Source organism: Ascidia mentula, chromosome 7, assembly GCF_947561715.1.
Source record: "Ascidia mentula chromosome 7, kaAscMent1.1, whole genome shotgun sequence".
Classification (NCBI taxonomy): Eukaryota; Metazoa; Chordata; class Ascidiacea; order Phlebobranchia; family Ascidiidae; genus Ascidia; species Ascidia mentula.
In genome coordinates, this window is record NC_138572.1 from 6,850,498 (window position 1) to 6,865,607 (window position 15,110).

General features: G+C 39.1%; 1 protein-coding gene across 1 annotated transcript; it reads left to right on the plus strand.

Moving 5' to 3' along the window:
- The first annotated feature begins 1,418 nt into the window (after positions 1-1,418).
- Positions 1,419-14,968, plus strand: LOC145909260 (angiotensin-converting enzyme-like). Its single transcript, XM_082996603.1, has 28 exons — positions 1,419-1,510; positions 1,616-1,763; positions 2,653-2,743; positions 2,924-3,000; positions 3,094-3,181; positions 3,862-4,005; positions 4,140-4,222; positions 4,434-4,542; positions 5,670-5,767; positions 6,052-6,221; positions 6,347-6,485; positions 6,706-6,935; positions 7,863-7,964; positions 8,247-8,369; positions 8,941-9,122; positions 9,421-9,557; positions 9,986-10,144; positions 10,439-10,511; positions 10,583-10,726; positions 11,095-11,218; positions 11,515-11,680; positions 12,127-12,296; positions 12,634-12,772; positions 13,157-13,345; positions 13,471-13,610; positions 13,811-13,939; positions 14,266-14,453; positions 14,680-14,968. Exons 1-28 carry the CDS (start codon positions 1,455-1,457, stop codon positions 14,805-14,807), a joined length of 3,726 nt encoding a protein of 1,241 aa, XP_082852729.1. The 5' UTR covers positions 1,419-1,454; the 3' UTR covers positions 14,808-14,968.
- Positions 14,969-15,110: the final 142 nt, after the last annotated feature.

A 15,110-nucleotide genomic window follows, 5' to 3' on the forward strand; every position in this document is an offset into this window, starting at 1 on the left:
CTGAAACTAACGTAATATCTGCTTCCTAGAAATCAGTGGTGCTGGCGGTTGATAAAGGATTTTATGTGCTCTATCCAGCATCACCCGCTCTACACAAAATATGTACATTAATTTATTTTATTTCAATTCAATTCGCGGATGTCCAGAGTTTTAAACTTTCGCTATTTGAAAGACGATCCTTGTGAATTCCGATAAACTCCGACCAACTCTAGGTGCTGAGATACTTTAAATAAGAATTATTTTGTTGGATGAAGAATTAAGACCAGGTTTTGTACAGTATTGTGCACATACGACATTTTAAGCTAAAGTTCAAATATTTGAGAAAACTTACGATATAATACTCATTAACATACAACAAGTACGTATGCTGAAAATTGAATCGGGAATATTGTACTTACATTAGAATGTTACGTTATTTAAGAACAAAGAAACCTAAACAGAATGACGTATTTAACTTCAACTAAAGTGACCACCGACAATGCATTGAAGTATTGAATCGGTAAATTAGTAACCGCGGACTTTCTCAATTGTGCTCTTTTATCAAGCAAATACACACAATCATTCACATGCAGGCCGTGACGTCACCACATTGACGAAACAGGTGCGGGCTATTTTCGTAGCAATCTAACGATCGAAAAGCAATTTCTATCATCAGCACATGCCACTTGCAGTTGCGTTCTGGGTTGAACTAATATTTGCCTTCACGGCGTCGATAAAGCGCACACAGGTCGCAGTGCAGAAGCCACTCAATCGGTGAACGCCTGTTGCTGCTTCAACGTTCGCTGAAATGGGAGTCTGGTGCTTGCAAACTGTCGGTCTTTTGTGGTGTGGTTTTTGTTCTGGCGTTATAGCCTTGCTATAGCTCATAGAGTGGTATGAGCGATGATGATTATGAAAATTTGCTATTTGCTTTATTAGGTTCAACAAGATACATTTCAATATTGGCATAACGTAGAGTTGTTTGCTAATGTGTTTTATTAGAAAAAGACTTTCCGCATGGTAGACACCATGCTTAATGGAAAAGCTGAAACTCGCAGAACATAAATGCGTTAGTTGTCTTGTGCTGTAATTTTAAACCGTTGTTAGCCTTGTATAAGTTGCTAGCTTTGCTTTCGTATCGGTTTATCGTCTGCTTCAAGTTAATAGTGATATATTTTGAAAGTTTCGACACGAACGGTGGGAAAATGATTAACGTCTCTAAATGTTTATAGTCATTTTTGTATAGATAAAAGTAGAGGCGTCGACGTGTTCAAATACATGAGTAGATTGTTATAAATAACTTCGTTGTCGTCTTCTATTATGGTTTTTCAAAAACTTACTTACATTTAGCGACAGAAGTCGTCCGTAGACAAAAATTCTGAGCTTGGGGATAATATGATAGCAAGGACCTTAAACAATTATTATTTCTTGTCCTGTATAGTTGCAAAACATTAGTTTATTAGAGACAGCAGGTCATGGAACTGAGAGCTGCTTTGTTCCTCGTTGGTCTTGTCGCATGCGGCCCAATAAGGTACAAAATAAACAATTCCTAGTAAGATGCAATGAAAAATATCGCATTTTAAAGCGTGTAAACACAAAAATTTATAAACATCTGGATTCGCTTATCTGATGACAGGTTTGTGCGAGCTGACACAGCAACAACGGATTTGGCTACGGAGTTTGCTGCAAATTACACTCGGGATGCTGCACAAGTTTTCTACGAATCTGTGGTTGCAGCGTGGGAATACAACACTAACATCACCACACACAACCTCAACATGATGGTTAGTTGACATTGCTGGAATATCACTCTGATTTCTTGTGTTATATATATTTTGCGTTTTGTCTGCACAGGTTTAGGATTAAGGCCAAGTTGTTTAATCATACAAAATTAGCCCTACGTAGGGTTAAATAGTCATCATGTAAGAAACGAGTAACTCGTTCAAAACTTTACAAAAAGAATACCTTGTCCTGGCGTTTAAGCAAAAGTCAACACGTGGTAAACTTTTTGAATGATGGCATTGCATGCGTCATATAAAATTGCCGATCTGATTTACAATGGATTGGTTATATGTTAAATTTAGTCATAAACTCTGCCGCGTATAGGATGTGCTAAAAATAAACCCAACCTTTGTTTGTGGCGTACAAAGCTTGCGTATACGTATACGTATGTGCATCCAAAATAGTGCACCTACTTGACGACAACACAGTCGGTGGACAGTTTGCTTCATATACAATGATTGCTTAATCTGTGGTTAGCACCTGCGCAACACTGAGCTGTTTGTCATTTCGCACGCTGTACAGGTCGGCACCAGGCGCCATTTAAATGCCTACAAATGCGTGGTTAATCAAACACCGCAGCAAATATTAAATCTATTTACTTAAATTAAACTACACATATAAATTTGTAAAACGATCCTACGAAGAATTTGCTTTTTATTAGTATTGCTTTTAAGTCTAGCAAAAACGCATACTGACGTTTGTACTGCACTCAGAAGTAACTTATGCAAAACGATACCACGTGTTTTGCCCTAATATCTGCTATATTACACGTGAGTTTTTGAAAATTTTATTACAAAACTCCGAGTTAAACTCGTTTTGGATTCAATTTGCCAGCGCAGACGAAACCTATAACAGCGAGTTGCATGCTTCATCATGTGTAATTTTTAACAGAACGCGGAAAGCGTGAAGGAAGCCAGTTTTACTCAAGATTATGGAAAGAGAGCGAAGGATCTATTCGAAACTAATATTGACCAAATCGACGGTACTTATATTGTTATCTTTACATACAAACAATCATACCTTGTATCTATGAAGAATGGACTTGCGTGAATTGGTATAGAGTAAACCTTATTCATCCGAATGGAACATGAAATAGAGTTTTGTCTTCGATTCATCCACGTGTTACCTTATCCATACAGACCATTTTGAATCTCTTATGTAGATGCTGCCGTCAAAAGACAAATTGAAAGCATTATGATTCTTGGCACAGCTAACCTTCCTGAAGGGGATCTTAACAGGGTGAGACTAATGATATTGCAATGATAAATTACTGCATATGTTTAACATTGCAAATGGGTCGCTCAAATTAGGAATAAGACACATTGTTTTTAGTACAACAATCTAGCCGGGTGGATGGAAAGCAATTACAGCACAGCTGTGGTGGTGATGCCCGACGGAAGTGAATCGCCGTTGGATCCAGGTATACGGCCATATAGCGGCCACGAAAATGATTGTGTATTCGAGATAGCACAAAAAATTGAGAAAAATCGCAAATACACAACATCGAAGGCAACAAGATAGGGTTGATTTTATGCTTCCTTTAGTGGGCATCTAACAGTCGTTTAACATTGTTTTCTTATTTATCCAATCGGTTTGTTAGACTAACAGAAGGCATTTGGTAAAACAGAAAACTTAAATCCTCACATGTCGAAATTCCGCTGCCGCCAAACGCAAACAACACCTTTTCACAAAACCCTCGTAATGGCGGTTGCAGTGAACGCAAACAGAATGACGCAGCACGTCGTGATTAAGGGACGTTAGCAAACAGAGTTCTGAACAGCTCACAAAGCCACTTGTTTACAATCTATGAGTCTGGTTTTGATGAGCGCTTATTTTTGCCAAATGCAAGTATTTTAAATGAACGCACGATTTTAAATATTTTCAGAGACGAAACTTAAATCATAATCATTAAATCACATGCATTTCTTTATTTGAAAAAAAGATTAAGTTCATCGAATAATTTCATGCAAACCAGCTCCATGCTCGAAACATAATTCGTATGACATATATATTTCAGTTGATGGTTTGAATTGTAACCGTATAAAGTAAATCCACAAAAAAATGCAGCATACATGACCAAAAACAAAACGATTTTAACAGATTTGACCGCGCTGATGGCCACCTCTCGTGACTACAATGAGCTTAAACACGCGTGGAGGGGATGGTACGAAGCAGCAGGCAGACCAATCAAAGACACATACGAGGAATTCGTGTCTCTTTCTAATAAAGCCAGCACGATGGACGGTATATACTCTTATTACAAGTTTTGTTGTCTGCGGTTCCCACATTTCAACTTAAAATATACCGGTTGATTTCTAAAGCATTTTGGGTGCAATTTTAACTGAAATTGCATATTATGTATACATTGCGGTACTTAGGTTTCGCCAATACTGGGGAATACTGGAGATCCTGGTACGAAGTTAATGACCTCGAGGCCATCACGGAACAACTGTGGCTTGAGGTGACATGACTTTTTGTAAAATTGTAACCAATTAGGGGATTGGTTTAATCGGGGCACTGGCTTCTTGGACTTAAAGATAAGAAATATATGCTCGGATGTGAAAAAGACGCGGGCCCTCGACCCTCATAAACGATCGGCTTTCATAGGACAACACCTTTCAATGAATGCGTACGTGCCGTGGCAGCCAAAATAAACACTATTTGTTTTAAAGCTGAAACCACTGTACGAAGAGCTGCATGCTTACGTCCGAAGGAAGTTGTACGACGAATATGGATCAAACTACATAAACTTGCAGGGACCGATTCCGGCCCACTTGCTTGGTAAGAAAACATGTAAAAATTTCAATTTTGTCTCTAACGCAACCCAACGTGACACTAATGAGTTTGCCGAGCACCACAATTACCACATTTTTATGGTATTTCATCACACGATCCACTGGGAAATCAAACGATTGCCTGTATGCGCCTAAGGTTACTTGGATCGGTTGTCAGTTGACTTGACGAGGTTAAAGTAATTGATTTGACCTACCAATTGCCTTAAATATTGCCTTTTAATAAATCATTGATTGGTTTATGATTGAGATCTAGGCTGTTAAAACGCGACCTACGTATTTTCGACAGATTCATGTTAAAAAACGCGTAATCAATAATTGCAAAGGATCCTGCGGCTTTTTTATGCTCAAGATTAACTAATTCTAGAAAAAATTTGTCAAAGAAAAGTGTTTTCGTTTGCAAAGTACGCAACTAGACTTTGGCTCATTCGAACATCGCATCGTAATTGTGTAAACTCATTGTTTTATGACCTGGGAGCCTCAGCAGTACCTGCGCGAGACGTCGCGAGCGCGGACTCGTTGTAATTGATCAAACAATCATGTCGTGGCCATATGACTAAAACATACAATGATTCGCATATGTTTACCATTTATAACTATAAATAATCCTGTCTGTTGTCAAAGCTGGTGCCAATGACAAAATAGAAAATGCAGCTTTATCTTATTTGAACACTTCATATCGGTAAATTTTAAATACAGTTTTTCAAAGCGAGCTAAATACTCGACAAAAGTTAAGTTACCTAATTACATTTAGTTTTCCAAAATGGATTTCTCGAAAAATAAGTTAATCCTTTGTATGGTTAGGATCTGTATATTTGTATGGTTAGGATAAGGTCAAGAAGATTCCCTGGTGCAAAGTTTTATGTCATATGTTTGAACGTTTTGTTTTATTTCCAGCACAACCCTATAATTTGTAATATAATACAGTCCAACAACATACTGCTATAAAATTGTTATCGCTGGCAGGTCATGCGACGGCGTTGACTGCGTTTGTCGAAAATTGCGAAAATATGTTTCCAAATTGTTTACCTCTTCAATAATTCAATCGAATTTGTTGGAAACATGTTCCTGCCATCGCAAATGCAAAATGCGTAACCTGGTTAATTTGTTCCACAGGCAATATGTGGGCTCAACAGTGGGGAAATATTTACGACCTAGTGGAACCTTATTCTGGGAAAACTGGCGTCGACGCCACACCTGCGATGCTTGAGCAGGTCAGCACACACTTTAGCAAAGATAAGAAATATATTAGCACAGCCCGATCACAAAACTTGCTGTGTGGTAATATTAATACTCTGACAATATAATGTAAAAATTCAATGCTTGAAGCCTTTTTCGCTTCTGAGCATTTATTTTTTATTTTTCTTAATGGACTACATTACCTAATGAACACGAAGTAGGGAAAGTGTAAAATTGAGCGTCGAATAAAATAGTTCGAGTCCTTTTAGAGATAGCAGCGATAAGGACAAAAATGACTTGTATCGTGTTTTGAACACAGGGCTACGACGCTGAGCAAATGTTTAAAGTCTCCGAAGAGTTTTTTACTTCACTGGGACTTGAACCGATGACCCAAAAGTTTTGGAACTATTCAATGATCACGAAACCTGATGACCGTGACGTAGTATGCCATGCTTCCGCTTGGGACTTCTACAATGATGATGACTTTAGGTACCAGAAACTTAGATGCATTTCCCACCATCGCATGTGCTAAAAATATATATACGCAGCAATTGATTTGTAGTAACCAAATTCATCACCTTTTCTCCTTTATCAACACCCTGTCGTTTTTCTAGAATTAAGATGTGTACGGTGATTAACATGGAGGATCTAATCACAGTGCACCACGAGATGGGTCACATTCAGTATTTCCAACAATACAAGACCCAACCCATACCTTTCCGAGGTGGCGCTAACCCTGGATTCCATGAGGCGGTAAGTACATATTTTTGGAGAATAAAGCCAAGTAAAATCTTGCCTTTCAGCAAAACTGTTTCTTTCTGTCACTCAGTGCCAATTCTCGACGTTTCTTCTGTAGTTCGAACAAGCCGTGTAAAAGCTAGAAATAGCTGAAATAACAGATACGTGTCGTAAAAGGATTATTGTGTGAAGCTTTTTTTAACGAAATAAACAAAACCTTGTTGCTTCTTCACAGGTTGGAGACACGCTAGCCTTGTCAGTCAGCACTCCAGACCACCTCAACACAATCGGACTGCTGGAAACGGTTGAGACCGATACCCAAGCAGACATCAACTATCTTATGTCGCAAGCAATGGACAAGATCGCTTTCTTGCCTTTTGGTTACATGATTGATAAGTGGAGATGGAGAGTGTTTGACGGCACCACCACCAAAGCTGAGTACCAATCATCTTGGGACGACCTCAGGTAATCTTCATAGTGCAAAAACTTTTCAGTTTATTCAAGGTTTCCCGCTGTTTCTTGGATTTTCCCATAAAGTGTGGACATCCAAGATTTTCCGGCAAAAATATGGTGCATCGGTTGTTCCAATGTATTGAAGGATGCACCCCTTTGCTGCCTTAAAACAACGGCCTTAGATTGAGTTTATATCGTATTATAAAAAATGCTTTCGTATATAATGTAATACAACTCATGGCCTTGATCTAACTAGTGTCTGTGGTGGCATCGATTTTAGAAAAGGTTTCTTCTTTTGCCTTGCTTTCGTCCTTGTGAACTCGCAGTATTGCTTGTTCTTCGTCAACATGGTTAACTGTACAACAAACGTCTGCTAATTTACGATCAGGGTGACAAATTAGCGTAATTATACGATGCAAGCAACAACTTGCCCAAGTAGCAATAACTTATCCCATTGTTGACTCATGTCGTAAATTACATTGCACATACCTAACGCTAGCGATAAAACTTCGGCCTTTCGGAGCCCATTTACGATTTCAGGTGGGTAATTAAAACATCGAAGAATGTTTGTTGAGGTTCCTACATTAACAACTTGTTTTTCTTCTATAAAAAAATCCGTTTGCATTTTTCTTGCCTTTCAGTGTCCACAGCTCCTAAATATTTCTGTGTGTGCTAATTTGGGACAAACTATGATGGACGCACGATACCCTAATTTTACAGCTTGTTAACGGTACTCTTATCTATGCCGTGAAACTTAAAACAAGTGAATTTGTATACATGCAAGCCAAGTCTTACACGTTAAACATGAACTGTGCTGGTATTTACGGTATAATTACTACCAACAATCGTTCTCTATATAAAAAAGTAATCCACATTGAACAGTACACAACTTGTATGCTACAATCGGCAACTCGTACAGTTGTTTTAATGTTTTAACAGGCTTATGTACCAAGGCATCGTGCCTCCGGTTGAGCGGGATGGGACTTTGGATTTTGATCCCGGCGCCAAGTATCACATTCCTGCCAATACTCCATACATCAGGTGTGTTTATTAAACAGATAAGCTATCTTGGTCGGTCTAAATATAGCGATATTTCTGTTTATTCTTGCCGCTTTCTCTAAGTCACAAATGTGGGTACGTAAGACTGCTGGCTGTTGTTTTTCTGCAGCCAGCTTATCACGATTGATAGCTGTGGGCAGGTCGCTAGTTATTAAGTCGTTTCTTATTTCCAGCGGAAAGTAGGTAAACACTTCAATGTTTACAAGTATGCTGAGTTCTATACTGTCGTAACTCGAAGCTTACGAGGCGTGTTTTCCTTCTTAGGTACTTCGTAAGCTTCGTCATCCAGTTCCAGTTTTACGAGGCCATGTGCAATGAAACTGGCTTTAAAGGAGATTTATACAAATGTGACTTTTACCAGTCCGAGACGGCTGGTGCCAAACTTGCGTGAGTTATTTCACATAAAGCTATTCCACGCATTGTCTGCTAACGTAAAAATGTTCACGACTGGCTATTTAGCAGACATGCACGCCATTAATATGCACTAATAAGTCCTATATTATAATGATGAAAAAGTGGCTCTATCAGCCGCTCAACAACAGTAATTACTGGTTCCTGTAAGATTAATACTCTAGTGTGTAGGTAATTCTTGCTCCTTTTTTGCCTTGAAAATTGGTTAACCAAACGGTTGTTCTGTGAGATTCATTTGGAATGCTTGGGATATTCCTTTATTTTCCCTTTAGATTGTCCTTTTGTTTTGGGGTTGTTTGTTTAAAGATTAGGTATATATGTGTGTTGTATTTCCAAGCACACAAATTAGTATACCTTTATATGTGAGGTTTTACGTGTACCTGTATTTACGACCTTACAGTGCCAGATATTTAGCTATAATTCTCATTTACCGCCCAAAAAAACAAATGATAACAAAGTCAGTTGTTTACACAACTAGGTACAAACTTTAGCATCGATAGTTGATGTCCTTACATAAATCGTTTAATCGAACAAATTGTACGTTTAGAAATATGCTAAAAATGGGGGCCAGTGAACCATGGCCAGTTGCAATGGAAGCCCTGACAGGCAGTTCAGAAATGTCCACTGCCGCATTGATGAGATATTTTGAACCACTCACCAATTGGTTGAAAGAGCAGAATATGGCAAACAACGAAGTCATCGGATGGCCGGACGACACGTGGAGGCCAAGTGAGTAAAGAAGATAATTTTTTCATGACTTTTTAGAGCCTACGTATAAAAAATCTGAGGCAATAGTTTCTTGGAGCCGTGCTTCCTTAAAAACGAGAACAGGTGTTAAATATTGTCTTACAGCACTAACAAGTTAATTGGCGAAATCTCCCAAAAACGCTCCTCAAAAGTATTGAAAATCTCCTAACAGTTTCTAATACCTCTTTCGCAACATTAGATCAGTACAGTACGTTTTTCACATAAGTTGTGGGATATCAATTTATGCAAGATAACACAACACCATGATTTGTATTAAAAGTGGGCTACACCAATCCGGAAAGGGCCCCGGGGTTCCTCGACAACTACAACAGTACTTCGGAAGATATGTATTTTGCGGCAGTAGATGCTGAATGGAAATACAACACAAACATCAACGCGGAAACGCAAGCTGCAAGCGTAAGTCTGTATTGGCTCTGTATGGAGCTTGACACGATAGTGTGCGGTGACTGCTTTACACACTGGTCTTGAAACCGCCGCAGAATATTTCTTCTCAATCGTGTTGAAACATAATAACAGCAAAAGGACACTGATCTGAATTATATGTTGTGTGGTTTTGTTTCTGGCATGAATATTTTTCGAAATTAAGTCGTCAATTTGAGGGTACCAGCACAATATAAAAAGCTGACCTATTACTAATGGCGTACATGGAGTGATGTGCAGAATAGTGAACACGCTTTGTGCCTACAATAAACTGGTAAATAACCAACCGAAGACTCGTGGTAATTGCGGTAACGATATCAAAAAGAGAAAAAACCGTCAGAAACAGTTGCGCACAAGACCTTCCAATTTACCTCCCTTAAGTTTCAATTCTGCGCATGCTACAGGCAAAAGCCGGCGAGGATCTTTCAAAATTTCAAGCAGGCAAAGCTTTAGAAGCAAAAACGTACGAACCGGATGAGATTACGGACGAAAACTTGCAACGCCAGATGGTGAAGATAAGTGTGGTCGGCGAAGGAGCTCTTTCCGATGATAAACTCAGTCAGGTTAGGTATATTGTACCTATGTATAAAGTGTCTTAATATGTTGGTTGCATATCAGATACTTCATTGGAATTCTTTGTTTTTAGTGATTGGTTTTACCTGCTGCAACAATGTTATTTTCAAAGCCTGTGTATTTATATTTTTTTCGGAAAATCATAGTGCAAAACTGTTTTTGAAAAATGTCGTGCCTAATAATGCAAGATGATATTCACAAACATATGTTGTATATACAAATATTTTTTGTTGCAGTGTTCGTGAGTGCAAATTATAAAATTAACTTGACCGTTGTATTTGCAGCTATCGGAAGTTAACGGCAACATGCAAACCACGTACAGTACGGCGACTTACAATGGCCAACCACTCGATCCAGGTTCTTTCAATAAATCCTCTAAATCCTACATATCCTCTTCCGTATACAAACCTATCTGTATTGCGTTGCAGACCTTACAGCTATTATGGCGAACTCCAGAGATTACAACGAACTGCGGGACACATGGAAAGGATGGAGGGATGTCAGTGGCAAGCTGATGCGCGATGATTATAATAAATACATTGACCTGCAGAATGAAGTTGCTGTCTTAAATGGTAATGTGGTTTGTCCCGAAGCAACGACTGCTGATCCAGCAACAAAAATAAATATTTGCTGGCAATTTGAAACCAGTCTAACTTCTTTGGTTATGTTTTTTATGTACACTTTTAGAAGTGAGGGTTTGGGTGGACAATAATGAAAAATTTGCTGAGTGAAGTCAGTCCATTTTGTCTGATGTTCCTATCGCGGCAATGAAGAAAGTTAAACCATGATTGACGCAGATATTTTTTGATTTTCATTTTGTTGTGTCTGTGTCAGTGTCGCAAATAATTTAACACTGCTTGTTGTCTCCTACGTATCCTTTATTTCCTGAATTACGATCATTATGATACAATTAGTGAGCAAAGTTTTACCTCTCCTGCAGGGTACTCTGACATGGGAGCGTTCTGGCGATCTGCGTACGAGACACCGGGAATCGAGAGTCAATTTGAGGCCGTTTGGCAAGAGATGCTTCCTCTGTATGAAGAACTCCACGCCTACGCGAGAAGGTAGCAAATATGTTTGTGTGTAGTTTTCTTTCGAATTCATAGTAGTTTAGGGTTGAACTATAACCGTAAAGTTTAATTAAAGACATCAGAAACATTGACTTTGCGCTGGAGGCATAGTTTTGCTACATTGGTAAAATCTTATCTTTGTATGACATGTATTAAAGTTGAAATCAAACAAAACCGAAAACATGCTGGTAAAATCGAAAACAAACATTCAAGTAAAACTAATATCACAGAAATAGTTTTTACGACGTCAGAAACAAGTCGCCAATGAATCCTTACCCTGTTGCTTATAGAAAGCTGTACAACAAATACGGAGGCGAAGTCATCAACCTGAAGGGTCCGATTCCAGCTCATCTTATGGGCAACATGTGGGCTCAGGATTGGCTTAACATTTACGATCTAGTGGAACCGTACGGTGGTTACGTGAGACCAGACGCCACACCAGGATTAATTGCAAAGGTCGCTGAATCGTTTTTCTAAACTTTACTTTGACGAGCAAGGTGGAGCCAATAATATGAATTGTGTAAGCTGCAGACAGATGGCCACTGTTTCGACCTAAACGGTCTCATCAGTACAGCTGGTGTGACTTTCAGACGACTTTGCTGACCAAACGGCCAAGCAAAGACCACTTTGTGGTGACTATACAATCACCGTCATCCGTTGGGCACCTAACTAGGTGCAACTCTACGTAGGGTTGAGACCTATTAGGTCGAAACAGTGGCCATCTGTCTGCAGCTTACACAATTTACTTTGACATGTTTGTGATTCTGTCTGAAATTGACATTCAGTCGATAGGAATTGCCTTTGTAGTCATCTTCTGCCTGAAATATACCTCGTTGCTTATGTTTTTTTTCTCAATAGTTGACTAGTTATCGCCAGAAAATAATAAGTCATTGCCGTTACAGGGATGGAATGCACAAGACATGTTCCATGTTGCTGACAAGTTCTTTAGTGATATGGGCCTAAAAGCCGCACCTCAGCCGTTTTGGGACGAAACCATGTTCACAAAACCAGATGATAGAGAGGTCGTTTGCCACGCGTCTGCCTGGGACTTCTATAACAGAAATGACTTCAGGTTTGATTAGTTGGAGTGACTGGCAAAAATTTCCGTAATATCTATTAGTTTTTGATACCCAAGTCAATAAGTCAATTAAAGTAGGCCTACGTCATTTACGAATTAATAGGAGCTGGTTAAATAATGGTGTGGTAATTATCGGGAAAAATACAACGTATTGATTGGACAATAAAACACTGCAAGTAAACTCACAGGTTTGATTCTGAATTTTGAGTGAACTGCATTCAGCAGATTCACAGCACACAGATTCCAAATGATGATCCACGATTTTTTCTTATTGTTCTGACAATAAATACCAACGCTATAGCGAGTCAAGGCAATTAAAAATACATTTTAGAATTAAGATGTGCACGGAAATTAACCAACAAGACTTCGTTACCATTCACCACGAACTTGGACACATTCAGTATTACCTGCAGTACAAGGACCAACCAACAGTGTTTAGAGACGGCGCCAACCCTGGCTTCCACGAGGCTGTAAGTTCGTCATGATTAACAGTTGCTGTGTTATACGACGTAGAAGAACGATTTAAGCCTTTTTCACGCATAATATGGTTTCTTGTGATGTCCTACAGTTGTGCCAAATGGATAATTTTCTATGCACAAACTTATCGTGTGATCCAGATGTTTGCTTTGAAACTGAACAAACATCATTCTGGCCTTCATAGTTGTGCATAATTTGGATCATGACGAAGCATTATCATGGTAATTCATGCAGGGCCAAAAATGCGTGAGGTATGACAGTATTACCTTCACGAAGCCCTCGATTAAAAAACAGTTACAGCAGATATTTGAATGCACACGATCAGTCAGTTCCTAACTTTCACGGAACTGCATAATTTAATGAGTATATTCCCACAGGTCGGTGATACACTGGCGCTATCAGTGGGAACACTTGACCATCTTTACAAGCTTGGTCTTATCGACAAACCGGATGAGAACGCACAGAGTGACGTCAACTATCTGATGAGCGTCGCTCTGGATAAGATCGCGTTCATTCCTTTTGGTTATTTAATGGACAAATGGAGATGGGACGTTTTTAGTGGAAGGGTGGGTAATGCTACTTTAACTCTCTCGCGACAATCTAACCTACGAATCTATTCTACGAATTAACATCACAACATCACACTAAAAGCATGCTTAAAATACCTTCACGATGTGTGTTGGATTTACAGGCGAGCAAGACAAACCTGAACGAAGCTTGGTGGGAATACAGACTAAAGTATCAGGGGGTGGCGCCTCCTGTTTCTAGAACTGAAGACGATTTTGACCCAGGCGCGAAGTTTCATATTCCAAACAACGTGCCATATATAAGGTGACTTTTAATGCTGCTTCTGTAACAAGAGCATTGAAATTTGAACAATTTTTTATGACAAATATGAAAAAATCATGTAAGTAATAATTGTTTGTTACTAATGCATGTAAGCTGTTGGATAGATTCGAACTGGTACATATATTACAATTAGTAGTTATTTAAACAGCAGCTTTGTAATTAATTTAATGCATTTTGCACAGATACTTTGTAAGCGTTGTGGTGCAGTTCCAATTTTATGAATCTCTTTGCGCCAAAGCCGGATATGACGTCAACAATAATCTGTACAAGTGCGATTTTAACGGCTCACTTGCCGCTGGACAAGCGTTTGGGTGAGAATTTTAATCTTTGACGAAATAAAACAAATCAAAAAATTTTGGGAATTTTTCATTCAGTGAGCATTTGTGCATTAAAACGCTCATTTAGTAGTCGTCAAAGTGTTCAAAATTACTGTAGTGGTGGACGATCAGCGCCAGTGCAACCTTCATATTTAGCCTGTGCTACTCGGTGTGAGTGGAATCTAAGAATATAAAGATAGCACTAACACTGACTGTCAGCCACTGTTTTTGTGTATTTAGGATATTTGGCAAGTTTAGAATATGGCACATCTAACCTGCGATTTGACACTTGATTGATTGATTTTGTCCCTTTTCAACAGTGACATGTTGAAACTTGGTTCGAGTGTTACTTGGGAGGATGCATTGGAAATAATTACTGGATCTCGCGAAATGTCATCAGCCTCTCTTGTCAAATACTTTCAACCCCTATTGGATTTCCTTCGGGCCGAAAATGTGAAAAATAATGAAGTAATAGGATGGCCAGACTACTCCTGGCAACCACCCATGAGTAAGTGTGAAACGAGGAAGAAGCCTGCTTTATAACACTTGTCTTATAGGCAACTCAATGGCTTTCCACGAAATATTAAATGCCTTTTTTTAGTAGTACACATAAACATAAGCATCGTTATAGTCATTTATTCAAATAATAGTTTATGACTAAAAATCATGTTTAATGATGTCGTACATTGTAAAATTACAATCTGTCGTAACACATTCGTGCATTTTACTTATAGACACGGTACAGAACGCGGACGGAACGGTGAGCTTGGACACTGGTGGTGCCGGTAATATGGAGAGGGCAAGTACTCTCATGGTGGCGCTAGTGCTCATGCACGCTCTCCTCAAGTGGGCGGTAGAGTGATATCACTAACCCCTGTTGTATTAGAAACCTAATTCTTCAATCATTCATTGTTTTTTAAACCGGTGCTCTGTTTTTGTTGCCATTTGTAATTGTGTGTGGTTACTGGCAAGCAAGCCCCGATTTCACTTTTTAAATGAAGTGCTTGCTTTCGTCACCAGATATGTGCCGATGACGCAATCCGTAATTTCTACGCAATAAAGCTTTCGGTGCTGGAGTGTCATAACAGCTTTTACTTAGGCGTGTGTAAAACCCCGTGAATGTTTCAGATGATCCCATAGGAAACGCGCAGGAATCCACGGGGGT

Bases quoted from the DNA above. Each gene is read 5' to 3' on its own strand.
- LOC145909260 (XM_082996603.1), top strand. From the start codon at position 1,455: ATGGAACTGAGAGCTGCTTTGTTCCTCGTTGGTCTTGTCGCATGCGGC. The intron at 6,936-7,862 runs GTAATCTTCATA...ATGTTTTAACAG, and splicing joins TCATCTTGGGACGACCTCAG to GCTTATGTACCAAGGCATCG. The intron at 13,346-13,470 runs GTGGGTAATGCT...TTGGATTTACAG, and splicing joins GGGACGTTTTTAGTGGAAGG to GCGAGCAAGACAAACCTGAA.